Raw genomic sequence first — 20,378 nt, forward strand, 5'->3', positions numbered from 1 at the left:
TTGTATGCGACAATCTCGTGTCTAATATATGGATTCCATTTCCCGAGCATACATCTAAGTTCTCATCTATATTGTGTTCTCTCTTTCTTTTCTTTTCTCTTTTGTCTTGTGTTCAACAATTTATTTCAGCACATGTTTATGCTTCCATTGTTGCACCACTTCTGACATGGTATCAGATTTCAAGTTCTATGCTCTTGCTATATTTTCTTTGTTGATTTCAAGACTGTTTTGACCATTGCTAGTCAAGCAATTGCTCCAATTAGGCGACCTGTTTATACCTGCATTTTTGCTGATGTCAGCATCCGTACAGCCTGCATCAGCCCCTCCACTGCCTCTGTGTCAGTTCCAGCTTGCATTTTGGTGTTTCCACATCTCCTCTTGGCTGGGCAACTACACTTTCAGGCCGTTTTTGCTGTTTCAAGCAGTTTCTAGCTGATTTTTTGACTTTTCGCACCTGTTTTCTTCCTGTTTTGGTCAAATTTTGGTGAATGCCACATGTGAACTCTTTTCTATAGTCTGTGCTTGTGGTTTGGCTGTGTTCCCTCTCCAAATACCTTTGTTTCTCTCCTTCTCTTCTAAATCCTCTACAAATGGCTCCTCCGTGCATATCCACTAATGATAAAGATAATTTGGATTTGATTATCTTACATGGAGTGTTGTAATGAAGGCTTGGTTTATACAAAAGTGGCTATGGTACGTGGTCTATGGAGCTATTGAATATCCTCAATGGCCTTCTCTTGTTCTAGCTAATTTTGATTAAGACAATCATGAGAAAGCAATGCTTACGTGGGATTCTAACAATCTCCATGCAACCTTGCTTTGGTGTATTTCCAAAGAAGTCATGCCAACGGTTACCTCCTCCAAGACATCTTTTGAAGTATGAATGAAGTTGCAATTGTTGTACGCGGCACCTTCCACCATGAGGACAATTACTCTTTATGGCCAACTCCAGCAAGTTTTGTTCAAGGCCAAAGATAGTATCCAGTCTTTTCTACTTCATGTGACCAAAATCCAAGACCAGTTTTGGCAAATGCAATCTTTCCGGATCCTCTTTTTCAAATCATGGGAAGGGCTGGTTGCCCCTTCCTCAGCTGCTTTCTAGTGGTTGTGATGAGATCATCCCTCAGGACTCTCCAATGCCAAAGAGAGAGTGTGAGAGGGTGGTGAGATGAGGGAGGCCGTTGTGCCTCATTTATATTTCTATACACATGCACAAGATCCAGAGAAGGACGTCCCTAACGCAACACCAAAGTCTAGCAAGTCCAAATCCTGAAGCTAGCATTGACATCCAGGTTCATGATGGGCTAGTTATTTGACAGAGAGCGGATGACTTTCATCTGAAACTCACATGAGGGGACACTTTGGCAGTCTAGCCAAAGGAGGGGGATCCATGGTCATTTATGTGCTGCAGCATTGGTGACAAGATGGTCATGTGTGCTACATCAGAGGCATTGTTGACAAACATTGAGAGATGCTATGATCTTCTCTATTTTCAAAAGCTAGTACGATCGACATTGACATCAAGTTCTCTCCGAGGCACCTTGGTGGTGGCTTGATCGCCCACTACCTAGGTCTCCATGGTTCTACTTGGTGGTTCTATGTTATATGGACTATGATGAGTCATTTCTCATTGTATCATTGTATTGTATTAGATCATCCATGACCTAAGAGAGGATGTTAGCAGAGTGTCAACTCATGTGTGAGTCTAAGCATGTATTATGGATTGGGCACATTATGTAGATATTTTAGGCATTGTTATTGTGTAGTATTTTATGCTTTATAGCATTTATTGTTGCTAGTCGGTCAACATTAATACTAGCTGACCTAACATATTTTATGGCATTATTCATGCCTATATATTCTGGGCTCCTCCTCCTCAATCTATCAATTCGCCACTTGGAGGTCCCGGGAGAGAAGCCAGTGTCAATGCCCACATAGCCAGTGACTCACTGTTTTATACAACGGTCTTGTGTCTGATATATGGATTCCATTTCCTCAAGCATACATTTGAGTTCTCATTTGTATTGTCTTCTTTTTTGTCTTGTGTTCAACAGTTTATTTCAACACATATTTATGCTTCCATTGTTGTAAACCAATTCTGACAATTCAGCCCAGCTCATCTCCTTTTTGTTCTCTAGGCTTTTGGTGCAAAAAAAGGATGGTTCATGGCATATGTGTATTGATTATCCTACTTTGAAAATAATCACAATAAAGAATCACTCTCCGATTCCTCAGATCGATGATGTCATGGATATATTGCAAGGGATAACCATATTCAGCCATATAGATTTGAAAAGTGGGTATCATCAAACACACATTAGACCGGAACATGTGTCTAAGACAGCTTTCACGACATCTGTCATGAGGACATGTATTTTTGAAACCTTATTTAACATGTGAATTAATTTTTAATCACATGTTTAAGTAAACGTTGCACACGTGAGGTGAAACTAGGGTTAAAGTAAATTTACAAGCCCGAGACCCAGAGAAATCATGGGATGTCAAAGGCAAAAGTTGTTATAAGTTATACCGCACAGGTACTTGGTGGTATCTGATGCCAGTTGTTGGCCTAGGTCATCCATTTGGCCGTAAGTGTCAATTGGTGACACTAGAGAAGCGACGTTTAATGGTACTTGACGCCAATCTGATGGCCAAAGATGGTGCAAAGACACTCGGAAATGAAAGTTGTCTAGCCAATTTAATTACTAGCCAGTCAAATTATTTTTTAAGGCACCAAAATAATTATTAGATTAATTTTCAATATTTAAAGACTGAAAATTAATATTTAATTATGAAAATGCTGAAAAAACCATTTGGAAAGATTGCTACTTGTCAAAAATGCCCATGCAAGACTGAAAAACGTCTTTAGAGACTAGAGAGAGACATTTTTATAAATTCAGCCTGCAAGAGAGAGGAAGGAGAGGTTGTTGGTCTGATTTGCAGCCATTGGAGGACCTTCTAAGGCTGCCAAGGGCAGGAGAAGACAAATCAACAACAGGAGACAATATCTACATGTTATTGAGACATGGCAGCAACAGTAAATGACTGATTTTCTTCAGTTCTTTGTATCTACAAATTGTTGTGGCAGGGCAGTAGCTGCATTTGACTGATTTTCAGTCATTCGTCGTGACAAAACTCTGAATTTCCTCTCACTACAGGCTTTCCATCTCATCTCCCAACCATTTCACAGCCGTCCTCCGAAGATCTCAGCATTTGGACCCCTTGAGGTTGAGAAATTTTAGATTTCTCTGTTGTTAACCCTAATCTGCAAAAGAAATTAGCTTTAGCAGCAGCCTTGGAAAGCGTGCCAGAAATTGAAAGCTCCAAGACTTGGATTCAACAAGAATGAAGGCGAATTTCAGCTGAATTCACGTGGAGGACTAGCCAGCCATTGAATTTGGAGCATTTCCATCGTCTATGAAGTGGGTGAAGACCAATTGAGTGCCCGAATCCAGGGGCAAAATAGATTAAAGACTTGTCGGTCACTTTGGACAGCAAGGGGAGTTGAAATACCGAAAGGGATTGGGAAAATCCCATTGTAAATCAACTTTTTATTCAATAAAGCTAAAGAAATACCGAAAGGGGCGCCAATTTTGGGGCCAATCGGATATGCATTATCCAAGATCAGTAGGTAAATTTGTAATTTCAGATTTGCATTTATTGTTTATTGCTATAATTAAATTGTAATCAAGGATTTACCACCCTATCCGAGAAGGAAGGTTGATTTCAACATCTTTCGGATTATATGAGTTTCTTATTATACCTTTTAGACTTACGAATGCTCCTACCACTTTTAATCAAACGATGGATCACATCTTCAAGCCACGTAGAGGATTTGTGGACACTTTCTTTGATGATATGATTGTCTATTCAAAGAACACACAGCATAGAAAACACTTGGACATTGTGTCTAATAAATTATGTGAGCATAGGCTGGTTATCAATGACAAGAAAAGTGAATTCTTCTTGCATGAAATCCATTTTTTAGGGCATATTGTATCAGCTGATGGTATTCGCATGGACTCCGCAAAGGTTGAGGCAATACGATCATAACCACCTTTGAGAAATATGCATGAGATCCGTAGCTTCTTGGATTTATGTAATTACTACAGTAAGTATCTACACGGGTTTGCTAAAATTGCATCTCCATTGCATGCTTTGCAGAAGAAGGATGTGCTATTTAGATGGGCAGTAATGAAAATTTCACCATTTGAAAAGTTGAAGAAAAAGATGACTTTAGATCATGTGTGTGTGTCACCTGATCTAAGGAAGTCATTCATAGTTCGGTGTGATACATGTGGTAATAGCATTGGGGTTGTTCTTATACAAGACGGCCGAGTTGTGGCTTATGAGAGACTAATTCTCCATTGTGCAGAAAAGGACTTGCACGTCTATGAGAGAGCTCTTGGCTATAATTCATGCGTTGTCTACATGGAAACATTATTTGTTGGGGGTTGATTTTACAGTGTAGACAGACCATCAAACTTTGAGATACTTCCTGGCGTAAACAAAGTTGTCAGAGAGGCATATGAGATAGGCAAATTTTCTCTCTATGTTTCACTTTCAAATTATACATATTGATGGTAAAAAGAATGTTGTGGCTGATGCACAATCACGTAAGCTACAAATTTCAGCTATCAACATGGTTTATCACATTGACTTGGATGCCATGAAAGAGCAATACATTGTTGATTCGGACTTTGCTTTATGATAAGCTTTGGAATGGCTGCGTAAACACTTTGTGCTAAAAGATGGATTTCTCATGATGCATGGACAATTGTGTCACAAAGTAGTTAAGGCCCAGAGTTATCACTAACTGTCATGATCCTCCATATGCAAGACATAGAGGTATTGATGCCACGATCCAGGCAATGAAGCATTTCTTTATTGGCCAACTTTGAGACATGATATAGAACAATTTGTCGTGACATTTATCATATGTCAAAAGAAAAAGCATGATAGGCAAAAGATGCCGGGTTTGTTGCAACCCTTGTCTATTCCAAATAGGCCTTGGCAAAGACTTGCAATGGACTTTATTTTAAAGCTTCCTAGGACACCTACAAGGAATGATAGAATATAGACTATCATTTGCATGTTTAACAAACAAGCCCATTTTATTTCGATGAGAAATAAAATAAAGACTGATCATATGACATGATTATTTTTACAACACATCTTTAAGTATCATGATATACCAAAGTTGATCATTAGTGATCAAGACCTTGGATGACCAATTTATTTTGGAAGGGGTTGTTTAAGAATATGAGTACCACCCTAAAATTCTCATCGTCTTTCCGTCTGCAGACAAATGGTAAGTCTAAGAAAGAAAATTCCATAATGTTAGATCTTTTGAAGTGCTATGTTTCAGATCACAAGACACAATGAGAGCAATATTTGCTATTGGTTGAGTTTGCTTACAACAACATAATATATACTTCCACGAGCAAAGCTCCATTTGAGGTTGTTGAGGGTGACAAAAAGGTACCATCTATTCTACAAACTAAGAATAAGATCTTTGAGGCTAATCATTATATGGAAAACTTAGATACAACCTATGCAAAGATAAAGTATGCACTTTAGAAATCGCAAGAAAAGCAAAAGAGGACAATTGATCGCCACAAACGTGTTGGGAGAGAGGGAGAAAGACAGAGTGGAACGGAAAATGAGCCTCAGCTCATTGTTGTTCTTCTTCCATTATTCTTCCATCATACTAACTAAAAGAGACTTACACACATAGGTATGACTAACCAAGACTAACTATGGTTAAGTTACTAACTACGATGACTTATTGAATGTCACACACGTGTAAAGCTGTATCCAGCTAATGTCAGTTACACACATAAAGATGGACTGGCTGAAGAGTAACGGAAGCTTGATATTCTAACACTCCCCCTCAAGCTCAAACCATCTGATAAACTCCAAGTAGCTGTCTAAAGTATATAAATTTTTCTTTACCAAGAGACTTGATAAATATATCTACTACCTGGCCTTCAGTCTTCACATGAATCAAGTCAATCTGCCTTGTAAGAACCATTTCTCTTATGAAATGGTAGTGAACCTCAATATGTTTGGATCTAGCATGGTAGACAGGATTGCTAGCCAACATAGCACTGCTAAGGTTATCACAATGCAATCTCACTCTGCTTTCCAGTTGTATTCCTCTTTCAGCAATTTCATTAACCAAACTGCTTCGCAAGCCGCTAAGGCAGCTCCTTTGTACTCAACTTCTGTACTAGACAATGCAACAGTAGGCTGTTTCTTACTCTGCCAACTGATCATACTGCTACCCAATCCAAATGTATAACCACTAGTTGACCTCTTGTCTAGGCATAACCAGCCCAATCAGCATCAATAAACCCTGTCAAGTCAAGAGATTTTCCATATACATAAAACAACCAATAATCTGTAGTACCCTTTACATATCTCATGATTCTCCTGACTGCATCTAAATGTGGTTTGCGAGGCTTCTGCATGAACTGACTAATCAGTCCTACTGCATAATACAAGTCAGGACGAATACTAGTCAAGTATATCAAGCTGCCCACCATCTGTCAATACATGGTCACGTTCTCTATGTCATTCCCAGCATCAATCTGTAGCTTGACATTCTAATCAAGAGGTGTCTCCATAGGCTTGCATTCAGCCATACCATACTTTTGTAGCATGTCATGAGCATACTACTTCTATGGCAGCCATATACCTTGAGACGTAAAGACTACCTCAATCCCAAGAAAATACTTTAGTTCACCAAGGTCTTTGACTCTGAATTCAGCCTGTAAACATGATTTAATTTCAGCAATGCCCTCTTTATCATCTCCAGTGATGATAAAATCATCTACATAAACCACTAGAAACACATATCAATGATCTGTCTTCTTCGTGAATAGACTGTGATCTGCATCACCCAATCTAAATCCATGTTGCTGTAAATAATTGTTGATCCAAGCATTCCATACTCTAGGTGCCTGTTTCAATCCATATAAAGTCTTTTTCAGCTTACATACATGTGTAGGAAAGTCCGGGTGAACATAGCCTTCAAGCTGCTCCATATATACTCCCTCAACCAAATCACCGTTCAAGAAAGCATTCTCAACGTCCATTTGCCATAATTTCCAGCCTTTCCATGCTGCTAAAGCAATGATAGTTCTAACTGTTGCCATTTTAGCCACCGGACTGAAAGTCTCCTCATAGTCAAGGCCATATTGTTGTGCATACCCTTTTACAACCAACCTGGCCTTATAGCGTTCTAACACATCATCTGACTTGCACTTAACCTTATACATCCATTTGCAACCAATGGGGACTTTGCCTTCAGACAACTCAACCAATTCCCATGTCTCATTTTCAGCCAAGGCTACATACTCCTCATCCATGGCAGCACACTAATTATCATCCGTAACTCCATCATCAAACTTTGTAGGTTCTTTGTAACTTGTCACACTAGCCATATATGCTCACTCTGAGCTTGCCTCTCATGATACTTATAAGCTTTCCGGTCTTGTGCATAGCCAAGGAACACACTCTTGACAGCTTTAGAATCCAATTTCTTCCTCTTTTCATCAGAAACATGCACATATGCAATGCTGCCAAATACCTTCAAGTGTGAAATGTCAAGCTTATGACCATACAACCTCTCATATGGAGTTACATCATGAATCCCTGCTGTAGGGGTTCTATTCAATACATAGACAACAGTCACTACTGCTTCAGCCCAATAAACATATGACAAACTCTTCTCATTCAACATAGCTCTTGCCGATTCCATCAATACCCTATTTTTCCTTTCTACTACACCATTTTGTTGTGCCGTATAGCTGCAAGTTAATTGTCTTCTGATCCCATGTTTAGCAAGGTACCTGTCAAAGTAATTAGAGACATATTCTACACCTCCATCTAATCTAAGACATGAAATTTTACAGCTCAACTTATTTTCAGCATACTTCTTGAAGTCCTTGAATGCATCAAACACATCATCCTTATGTTTCAGTATGTAAAGCCAAGTATACCTGCTGAAATCATCAATGAAGGATATATAGTAACGAGCACCACCAAACGAAACATTATGAGACAGACCCCATACATCTGAATGTACCAACTACAAGGGTCATAAGCTATTCCGTACATGTCTCATAAATGGAAACCGTACTTGCTTTTCAAACTGACATGCATCACATACATGTCCAAAGTCATGATACTTGAACTTAGGCAGTCCAAGCACAATCTTCTTCTATTGTATAGATTTCAGCTTTTGTACATTCACATGGCCAATCCGCTTATGCTACATCCCAACAGCCCGTATAGCACCATCATCATGTGCAAACATGGCTGCTTTCAATTTTGGAATTGACGCATCAAGAGTAAACATTTTGCCATCTCTTCAGCCTCTAGCAATCAATTTGCAGCCATTATCATATTCTTCAACAAAGCATCCATCTCTATTAAATGTCACCTGCAAATTCTGTTCTGCAATCTGTCCAACTGACAAATGATTTTTTATTATTATAGGTACGTGTAGCACATCATGCAGCCTCTTTTTCTTGCCATCAGGCATCAACGGAACAATTCCTATGTGTTGAATGTCATGTTGAGTATCATCCCCAGTACACACATAACCATGTGAACTTACAACCATCTCATCAAACCATTCTCCATGGCATGTCATATGATTTAAAGCCCTTGAATCAATGTACCATCTCTCATCTCTGTTCTACCTAGATACATTCCGAGACACATGCTACATGACAAACAATCTGTCAGCATGCTCATCATGAGCACCGCTAGAAGATGCATAGTGTCCATGTTGTTTACCATTTGCCTTCATATCTTCCTGCTTCTTGTAACAATCCTTTGCAATGTGTCCATATCTGCCGCAATAATGACAATCCTTATCTTTGTTTAACTGATCATTTGACTGCCATGAACCAGATCCACCACCTCTACCATGGGGTGATCTTCCCCTGCCTCTAAAGCCACCAAATCCACGCTAACCTTGTGTATTTGTGTCATGCCAAGCATTCTGCTGATGCTGTTCATAAGTGTTTCAAGTGTCTCCTCGACCTTGAAAAGAGTCACGGCCTTTGTTGCCTCTGTCACACTGGCTAGAGTAAAGAACAGTGTCTCTGCTTTGAGACATACTAGAACCTGTATTCAGCCCAAGCTTAACTTCCTTATGCAACAGCAAAGCAATCAGCTCATCCCAATCAGGGGTTTCAGCTCTCACAGAAATAGACGTATCAAATTCTTTATACTCTTTGCCAAGTCCATTCAATGTCACTACAATCACATCATCCTCAGACACTGAAGATCCAATGGTGGCAAGCTAATCCGCTATGTTTTTTATCTCTGTAGTGTAGGCATGAATGCTTTTGTCATTTCTAGACATGTTATTGAACTGTTGCTTTAGCTGAATCTTTCTTCCATGTGTTACATTTCCATAATTCTTCATGAGTATGTCCCATGCATCCTGTGGAGAACTGCATCCAATAATCTGTATAACTATAGCATCTGATATACATAAGGAAAACCAATGTAACACCTTGCATGCTCTCTCAATCCATAGCTTATGAGCAAATATGCCAACAACAAACTATATCCATACAAGTATCAATGTTTGTAATGTATGCAAGTAGCAATACCAAATACAACCAACCTACTGCTATAACCAGCAGTATTTTCTATGTTAAAACAAGAGTATTCAAATCTCAAAACAACTCCAAAACATCTCATTCAATTGCCACTCTATACAGGAGTTGATACATGTCCAATCGGTCAGAATATAAGGTAAGTATGTCAAGTAAAGATGATAGATATCCTTCCTACAGACGATAACCAATCAATACCCTGGTATAATTAACAACAAATCAATCCAAACTTTGGACTTTCAGCACTCACAATATCCCAAAAAGCATCTACCACTCAAGTGGTATGATCCAATCATTTGTCAATAGCAAATAAGCATCACAAATACTTCAACCCTGTAAGTATATTGTTTCCAAATTCAAGACAGCAACCAATTCACTGTTTCCAGCCTACAAATAAGCTCCAAAACTGAGCATTTAATACTTCAATATCATGCTCAAATGCATGATAATAAGAACATATACATTGTTAGGATGGAAACCACCAGTGCCCCTAAATCACCTGCTGTTTATTGCAGTAAACAGTCAGATGTCTGCACAGGTCTATGCTGAATATCTCAAGATATGCGAGAAATTTGAAAAAACTTTCTTCTGCAAAGTTGTAGTCCACGTTGAAACGGTCAAGAATCGCGGGCCGTTTCTCCAAATACCATTTCTGTAGCAAGATATAGCTTCTGCGAAAAAACGAGCTACAAGTACAATCTCCTTTGATGACATTTTCTTCAAATCTAATGTCTTGATGTCAAATGGCTACTGCCAAGTCTTCAGCAAGCGTTCATGCTCTGATACCATGTTGGAAAAGAGAGAGAGAGAGAGACAAATTGGAGCGGAAGAGGAGCCTCAGCTCATTGTTGTTCTTCTTCCATTATTCTTCCATCATACTAACTGAAAGAGATCTACACACATAGGTATGACTAACCAAGACTAACTATGGTTAAGTCACTGACTATACCGACTTATTGAATGTCACACACGTGCACAACTGTATCCAACTAATATCGGTCACACACATAAAGATAGACTGACTGAAGAGTAACGGGAGCTCGATATTCTAACAAGACGTACTTTGCAATTTACAAAGGGCGAGTATGTATTGCTATGTTTTGAAAATGCAAGGCTAAAAAAGATAAAAGAAAGAGAAAGATTGTATCTGAAGTTGAGTATAAGATACTATGGGCCCTTCCAGAAATTGAAGAAGATCAACGATGTGGCAAATCAACTAAAATTACCTCCACATTGGTGGATACACAATGCCTTTCATGTCAGTTTGTTAAAGCCTTTTCATGGTGATGTGCCAAAGGATATATCTGCTGAAATTCAACCAGAGATTGAGAAGCTGGATGAGATTTTGATACCCAAGAAAATTTTGACACATAAGGAAAGAAAGATCAAAGGTAAAGCTTCCAAGAGATCACGAATGGATGCCAAATGGATGGAAATAAAATTTTGACACATAAGGAAACCAATGGATGCCAAATGGATGGAAAAGGATGACTTGGTAGACCATTCTCATTGTTGCAGCTTTACCTAAGCTCCTTCAAATTCAACGAAGCAAGGGTCTAGAGTATTGCCTAATGCTGAAGGAAAAGACAGCACTTCTCCTCCAATTATGGACAGCTCTCGTATGTAGTAGATCTCGCATGTATTCAACATACATCCAAGGTATTATGTTGACAATATGTTTGCCATGAGGTCACTACTTAGTGTACTAGTCATTGTGAGATGTATGTAAATGAGTAGTATGAGTTTCATTCGGGCACTCGAACTATACTTTTACATCAACTTATGATCAATTTTATATGAATTTTGCCTCAACTTTGAGACAAAATTCTCATTAGTTTCAGCTTAGTTTTTTATCAACTTTAAGAACCATTTATGGTCATTTTTTGGATAAGTTTTGCATCAGTTTTTGCATTGATTACTCACAGTTTTTGCAATGAGTCTATTGTCAATTTGGGATCACAATTGCAACAATTTGTGATCAATTCTCAAATCAACAAGTGATCAGTTTATAATCAGATTGTGCTTAATTTTCAATGGTTTACATCTAGTTCCATGGACAACAGCATATATTATGATGCCATAGATGTTTTAGCCTGTTAGCAGAGTATTTGTCAGCTCATGTGTGAGTCTGAGCTTGATCTGGGCTGGGCATTTTTATTAGGTATTTTAGGTATTTTTCTGGTGTGGCATTTTATGCCAGTGGAGCATTTTATGCACCAGTCGGCCAGCATTAAATGCTGTCCGACCAGCATTATTGCTCCCCACTTTTTCAGCCTATTTATACTCAGTGGCTCCTCCTCAGTCAGTCACATCATCTTCACCATCTGCAGACTCTGTGGAGAGAGGAGCCAGTGCCAGTGCCCACGCAGCCAGTGACTCACTGTTGTATGCGACTGTCTCGTGTTCAGATATATGGATTCCATTTCCCGTGCATACATCTGAGTTCTCATCTGTATCGTGTTCTTTCTTTTCTCTTTTTGTCTTGTGTTTCAGCAGTTTATTTCAGCACATGTTTATGCTTCCACCGCTGCTCCACTTCTGACATGGTATCAATTTTCAGGATTTGTGTTTCTGCTGTGTTTTCTTGCTGATTTCAAGACTGTTTTGTACCCCTGCTGATCAGACGACTGCTATCGCAGCCAGGCGACCTGTTTTGGGGCTGTTTTCAGCCTGCGTTTTTTGCAGTTTTGCCATCGCCTGCTGCCTCCGCACCCTCTGCTGCCTACCTTTTTCATCTGCAGCTGCTGGTGACAGTTTTCTACCTGTTTTTCTCCAGTTTACAGCCTGCGTTTTGCTGATTCAGCATCTCTCGTGGCTGGGTGACTGTTACTTCAGGCCGTTTTCTCTGTTTTTGGCAGTTTTTGACTGATTTTTTGACTTTCTGCAGCAGATTTTGTCTTCTATTGATCAGATTTTGGGTTATATTGCATGTGAACTCTCATTTTCTGTAGTCTGTGCTTGTGTTTTGGCTGTGTTTCCTCTCTAAATTCCATCTCTTCTCTACTTCTCTTCTTCTCCTCTCCATATGGCTCCTCCGTGCACTTCCACTAATGATAAGTTACATGGACCTAATTATCTCACATGGAGTGCTATCATGAAAGCTTGGTTTGTGCAGAAGCGGTTATGGTACATGGTCTGTGGAGCTATTCCTCAACCTCTCCGTCCTTTTCCTCTTCCTGAAGACTTTGATGAGGGCAACCATGAGACATCCTTCAGATTACAGGGGCGGCTTCCGGCACATTATGGAGGTGAGGCTTATGTAGCTTCAGAGAGGGGTGACGAGAAGAAGTCGAAGGCCCAGTGTTACCACTGTGGCAAGAAGGGACATTTGCGGAAGGACTGCAAGAAGTTAGCGGCTTCCAAGAAGAAGGAGCAGAAGACGAAGCGGGATGCTGACTCTACCGATGAGTCCTCTCCTTCATCAGACTCCGACTCCGCTCCTCCGACCAAGGTGAAGTCCAAGGTGCGGAAGGGCTCCTCTTCTTCGGATCGCGGGAAGGGCTTGGTGGCCCCTTCCTCGGCTGCTTTCTAGTGATGGTGATGAGGTCATCCCTCACGACTCTCTTGTGCCAGAGAGGGAGTGTGAGCGGGTGTTCAGATGGGGCAGCCGCGCCTCATCTATATTTTTATACAGGTGCACAGGTTCCAGAGAGGGACGTCCCTGACGCATCGACTTCAGTCTGGCGGAATCAAATCCTGGAGCTGGGATTGACATCCAGGTTCATGATGAGCTAGTTATCTGACAGAGAGCGGGAGGCTTTCGTCTGGAGCTCACATGAGGGGACACTTTGGCGGTCTGGCCAAAGGCGGGAATTCATGGTCACCTATGTTCAGAGGCATTTTTGACAGGATGGTCTTGTATGCTCCTGCGAGACATTGGTGATGGACACAGAGACATGCTATGATCTTCTCTATTTTCAGGTGTTTGGTACGATCGACATCGACATTAGGTTCTCTCCGAGGCACCTTGGTGGTGGCTTGATCACCCACTGCTTGGGTATCCATGGTTCTACTTGGTGGTTCTATGTTGTATAGTTTCTGATCCCTATTCATTGTACTATTGTATTGTATCAGATCACTCATGATCTGAGAGAGGGTGTTAGCAGAGTATTTGTCAGCTCATGTGTGAGTCTGAGCTTGATCTGGGCTGGGCATTTTTATTAGGTATTTTAGGTATTTTTCTTGTGTGGCATTTTATGCCAGTGGAGCATTTTATGCACCAGTCGGCCAGCATTAAATGCTGTCCGACCAGCATTATTGCTCCCCACTTTTTCAGCCTATTTATACTCAGTGGCTCCTCCTCAGTCAGTCACATCATCTTCACCATCTGCAGACTCTGTGGAGAGAGGAGCCAGTGCCAGTGCCCACGCAGCCAGTGACTCACTGTTGTATGCGACTGTCTTGTGTTCAGATATATGGATTCCATTTCCCATGCATACATCTGAGTTTTCATCTGTATCGTGTTCTTTAACATGTGGATTAATTTTAATCACATGATTAAGTAAATGTTACACACGTAACATGTGACTAGGATTAGGGTAAATATATGAGTCTGGGATCCAAGGAAATCACTGGATGTCAAAGACAAAAGTTACTACAAGTTATGCCGCATAAGTACTTGATAGTATCCGGTACCAATTGTTGACCTAGGTCATTCATTTAGCCATAAGCATTAGTTTAGTGACACTAAAAAAGTGATATTTAATTGTACCTAACACCAATCCGATGGTCAAAAAAAGCATAGAGAAACTCGAGAATAAAAGTTACCTAGCCAATTAAATTATTAATCAGTCACTTTTTTTTATCAAAATAATTATTAGCTTATTTTTCAATATTTAAAGACAAAATTAATATTTAATTATAAATTATGTTAGAAAAATCACTTTAAAAAATTATCACTTGTCAAAAATGTCCATGCAAAAATAAAAAACATTTATAGAGGCTAGAGAGATATTTTTAGTACATTCAACCTGCAAGAGAAAGAGAAAAGATGTTACTTTTGATCTACAGTCATTGAAGGACCTTCTAAGGAGGCAAGCAAGGGTAAGAGAAGACCGATCAACAACAAGTGATAGCATCTACAAGCTGTTGAAACAAGACAACAACAATAAATGACCGATTTTCTTTAGTTCTTCACGAAGGAGTCTAAATTTTCTCTCTCCTCAACGTTCTCTCTCATCTCCCAACCTTTCTAGAACCTTGCTCCGAAAATTATAACATCGAGATCACCAGAGACTGAGAAGTTTCAGATTTCTTTACTGTAGATCCTAATCTGCATCAAAAATTAGGATTTAACAACAGGTCGGGAAGCTTACCTAAAATTAAAAGCTCCAAGACTTGGATTCAACAAGGCTGAAGTTGTTTTCAATCAAATTTAAGTGAAAGGACCAACAAATCAATGAATTTGGAGCATTTTTCATCTCCATCAAAGCGGGTGAAGGCCAATTGATTGGCAGAATCAAGAGGCAAATCGAATTAAAGACTTGCTGGTCATTTTGGATAACAAGGAGAGCTGGAAACTTAAAGAGATTGGTAAAATCCCATTGTACATCAACTTCTTCAATTAAATTTAAAAAATACCAAAAAAACACTAGTTTTAGAGCCAACAAGGTGCCCATTGTCCAAGATTATAAGTTAATTTACATTTCTCAATTTTATAATAAATGTTGCTTCTATGACTAAGTTGTAATCAAGGAATTACCACCCATCCACAAGAAGGTTGGTTTCAACTCTCTCCTTCATATCCACCTCCACTACAAGGTCGTCCACTCATGGAAGGCTCGTAACATCTTTACTATTGTCAAGCTTATGCACAGCTTATTGCCTGAGTTCAACTATTGGCTTCAACATTTCGACTTAGCATCCGAGTGTTGACTGACCACTATGCGGCTCGAGATAGAACTCGTCGCATCAACTTGGATCATAAGCTCCAAAACTTTAAAATCACAGACAATGATGACTTGAAAGTCAAGCTAACTTAGTATCGACGCCTTCTTACTGAGTTCTCAACAACCATGGCTCCTAGTTCCTTTGGCAATCAAGTTATCATATTCCTTAAAAAGTTGCCAAAAAAATATTTTCATTTTATGCAACAAGTGATTTCACATCCTCAAATGCCCACATTTTATGAGTTTAAGTAATATTGTTACGTTATGCGCGGTTGTTCGATCAATTTCATAAAACATTCTCAATAGTGAGGCCTCTCGTTGCATCTTTTCAAAAGGGACAACACGGCAAGAACAAACAAAGTTCAAATTCCAATCAAAATCAAAATTAAAACAAGGCTAGTAACTCCCAAGAAACCACTCAATCAACTCTCAAACTTGGATGGCAAAATGTACCCAAGAAAAATAGATATTATCGACATTGTCAAAAGACTGGCCATTGTGACAAGTGTCGATCTAGGGCAAGAGACACACGACTAAATCCAAGAATCAAACGCCCACACCCCAGTCGAGTAACCCCCAGTAGAGAAAGTAGGGTGGTGACAACCGCCAACAAGGATAGTGGCAAGGCCAAACCCACACTACCACTGGTCAACCATCACAATCGGCAAACTTTTCAACTCCAAAGGATTTGTCTGACTAGTCTGCTCAAACCCACATCATCTCCTTAGAGACATCAGATGCGAGTCTCGTTCATATTTACCAATTGCCTCCTGACGAGGTGGATGCAAAGGTGTACTTGTTGTAGCCAAGCACATCAACACCTATTTGGCTTGTGTACAGTGGAGCCACTCATCACATGACTCCTATAGAGAACATTTTTATTTCCCGAAACCCTACAATCGAGAGGGTCCGCATAGAAATAACTCCTTGGTCAAGATTTGGGCCCAAGGTCACATTAGTTTTGCCACTAACCAAGGTCTAGATCTGGCTTCACTAGATGATGTCTATCATGTTTCCCAGCTTAATGTCAAGGATGATTAGATTTACATGGTTATCTTGACCCCTTTTTACCACAACTCTTCCAACACCACTCTTAAGGGACCCAACCTTGTGAGCAAGGTTGTCCTTTATGAAGGGGAAGTGCTGCTTTCAGAGACCAGAAGCTACTTGAAAACTATTATCTTGCCTTGGTCACATTGCAGTTCAAGTTTGTTGGTGTAAACAAATGCAGCACTCATCAACGAAAAAGAAAATCTACCCTTGCCTCCAATAACCACATTGCTGATGGCAGCAAAGGAAACCGGGCTGGGACATTGTCGTTAGCTCTAAAATCCACCCTTACCTCTAATAATCCTCATTACAAATAGCAGCAAGCAAAACGGGGTAGTGATAATGTTTTTAGCTCTAAAATCTACCCTTGCCTCTAATTATCCACATTGCAGGTGGCGGTGGCGGCAAATAAAACCTGGGAGCGGCGTTGCCGAAATCACCAGAGCTGCGTAACACCAAGCCGGTGCTTGGAGAACGAACATCAGCATTGATTGATGAGGAAACCATACCCAAGCTTGATAGTGCTTGAGAGAGCCGGAAGAAGCATCATCGTCGCTTTGGTGGTCGCGAGGGCGGCGATGGTGGTGCTGGGACGAGATGGCACGCAGGGCTACTGCAGAGGAGTCGATAGCAACGCTTTGCAGCCTCTGGGCCTCTTCCGAATCGACATCCGAGGTTGATGTCGACAACATCCTTCATCGAACCTGTCTTGTTAGCCGCCGTTCATGTTTTATATGTTTTGATTTCAAACGCGGGGAGGTTGAGAGCGAGCGAGCGAGCGAGCAAGAGAGTGTGGGATTGTGTGAGAGAGTGGGTGTGAAAAAACCCTCGGATGAGGCTCACAAGCACTTTGATAATGTGGCACTTGCTATTAGATGTGAATCGAGGTCTCTTCCACTTTGGGGGAAAACCTATGTCCATGTAGGCCTCGCACACGACCTAGGGTCGTTTCAGATTAGGGTGGACGTCCATAAAAGGTAGAGAGGCTTTCAAATGTTAATGCCATGTATCAGCTTTGGCCTTTTCACATCAAGCCGGACAAGTTTTCCTATTTGCTTGACTTTCTACCATGAAAATGGTCGTTGATGGCTCTTGTATACAATGGCCATTGATGTCATGCAAAACAATATAAACTCTTGCATCTTGGCAGCAACTTCCCTTATGCTCGGTCTTCATCTCTTCCTTCATCTTCAATCCCTCTTGGCAGCATGTATGTGTCATTACTCTATGCACAATCTGTGACTCACATGCACTCATAATTGTCATCTCAATTTTAATCATCCTTTCAAAATCGTCCCATTGCATCCAAAAATGTATTCATCCTCATGCACAATCATTCATCTGAATCATATGCAATCATAATCATCCTTTCAAAATTAGTCCTCTTTCATTAGTAATAGTTATTAATCAATGCATGTCGTGCAAAACAAAGTAACTCCTACATCCTCACAATGACTTCCCTTGTGCTTCCTCTTCCTTCATTGTGATGCACAATCATTTGACTGAATCATATGCAGTCATAATCGTCCTTTCAAAATTATTAATACTTATTAATCAATGCATGCCATGCAAAACAAAGTTAACTCCTGCATTGTGGCAACAACTTCCCCTGTGCTCAATCTTCGTCTCTAATTCCTTCATCTCTCAATCCCTCTTGGTAGCAAGCATATGTCATTACTCTGTGCACTATCTAAATCATATGCACAATCATTCTTCTCTACATAATCTAAACCATATGTAGTCATAATTGTCCTTTCAAAACCAGTCATTTCAAAATTAGTAATATTTAATCAAAATGGATACAATAGTCTCTTGACAATATGTGTTGCTTGTGAATGGAAGTTACAACTACTACAATGATCTTCCTTGTATATGTATGTGGATTATTGTTACAAATCATTGGGCAATTCAACTATCATCATTGATGAAGCACATCCTAGTTCTAAGTGGATACTATCTGTAGCAATTGACACATCTCAAATCTATGGAGAGCAATAATTGTTTAAGTTCAAGGCTTCAACAATGTATATAGAAGATCAAGGCATACTTATTGTAGGAGATACCTTGTTTGAAGATCACCATGTAAATTTATTATCTTTGGTTTTACCTAAAATCCAAAAGCATCAGACAAAAAAATAACTATATTTACTTGCATTTAGGATATATAGCTATAGGTATCATTTCTCTTTTCCATTGAGGCCTATATGTTTCTTGCATGGCCGCTATAATAGATACTAGGCATATAGAACTTATGGATATGATAGTAGGAGTTGTCGTTTCTCCACTATCAAGTGGGCCAATTTTCTTTGACCTGAAAGGTGAGAAGGATCGAAGCTTACACGCAAGAGCTATGGCGAGAGAGCAAAAGCAAGAAAGAAAGAGACAAGAAATGGGAACTCCAACAACCACAATATTGTGTGGCTGGGCCTTCCTTTATTCAAACTGTCACTAAAAGAATAAAGAATAAGTGATTGTGATGGGCGCCCACCACCTATATTGTACAGTGGTGGATACTGTCAGTGTAATAATACAGGGGCGGCTAGGTGGAGGCGTCTTTACCCCCAACAACCTCCCACTTAAAGGTGAATCTACCCCAATGAGAGAGAAAAAAGAAAATACAGTACAACATGTACAACAGGATGAGGAAAAAGATGTCATCTCATCCAATGCCCATTAATCTCAAGAGGAAGGCAAAGTACTCGGTAATGAGGCTTTTTGTGAGCAAGTCTGAAGGATTATGCTCAGTCGGAATATTGACAAGGTCAACGGACCTATCCTCAATGACCTCGCGAATGAAGTGATACCCCACCTCAATATGTTTCGTCTTCGCATGGAAAACTAAATTCTTGGCCAACTGAATGGCACTCATAGAATCCGAATGCAGTGTAGGCATCTATCATACCAAGGTTTGTAATCAAACGGCCTAACTAAACACTACAAGATATAGGCCTTATACCGACGTTAAAAGCGGTGAAAATGTAAATAAAAAAATTTACCCCCGTCGTCGCAAAAGCTGTCGTTATTGACGACGCCATAGAACAGTCGGTATTAGTGTTGTTATCAACGTCACTATTTGTGTCAAATGCGACGTTGATACCGACACAAATAACGATACTGATAATGACACTTTGCGATGCTAATAACAACGGCAATAACGATGCGTGTATATAAATTTGCGACGCTAATAGAGATAAAAAAATTTGTGGTATAGCACTATGTGCTTTATTTGGGCTATACAAAATAGTTTCTACACTGTGTACAAATACTCGTGTAAATAAAGACAAAGTGTACTTAAATCATAATACTGATACATGAAATAAATATATGATCACATAATGAAAGCGACTGGTACAATCATGGCAAGATATCAATGTTACCACAAAAGGATGAGTCCACCTTGTTCTTGAAAATTTCTTGGACTCCTATATTTCCATCATTGCTACCCGATGCTGGCTCCTCTACATGCTCCAAGCTTTCGGTGGCCTCCACCCCTTACAATATCGACCCCTCTATTTGCATATTGTCCTCATCTATGCTCAGAACATCGCTTTGATTATATACTCTCGCACTTCGAGGAGATGAAGGTATAACATACCACCATTGAGGTTATCGGGGATTTGGATAGAAGATTACATGTTCACAAACACATACAAAAGAGATTTAACTATTGTGACATGTACCATGTCGTAATACAATTAATAAACAAATGAGTTCATGCACATGTTCACAATGGCCCGGCAACACAAAGGTGTCGTACAAATCCATCTATTTTTTTCGAAATCTATTTCGAGAAATCCAT

The 20,378-nt window shown here is 39.9% G+C and overlaps 1 protein-coding gene across 3 annotated transcripts in view; it reads right to left on the bottom strand.

The window, feature by feature from the left end:
- LOC148037941 (uncharacterized) overlaps positions 1-17,430 on the bottom strand; it is a 53,847-nt gene extending 36,417 nt beyond the window's left edge. Inside the window, exon 1 of one of the 3 annotated variants that reach the window (XM_087676975.1) lies at positions 16,995-17,430. In XM_087676975.1, coding sequence (XP_087533101.1) covers positions 16,995-17,271 — 277 coding nt within the window. In that variant the 5' untranslated portion in view covers positions 17,272-17,430. The remainder of the gene's footprint in view (positions 1-16,994) is intronic. The other 2 variants (XM_087676977.1, XM_087676976.1) reach the window with 2 other exon arrangements.
- Positions 17,431-20,378: the final 2,948 nt, after the last annotated feature.

The sequence above is a fragment of the Lygodium microphyllum genome, chromosome 4 (genome assembly GCF_053477565.2).
Source record: "Lygodium microphyllum isolate KBCC chromosome 4, Lygodium_microphyllum_v1.1.10, whole genome shotgun sequence".
NCBI classification, from domain to species: Eukaryota; Viridiplantae; Streptophyta; class Polypodiopsida; order Schizaeales; family Lygodiaceae; genus Lygodium; species Lygodium microphyllum.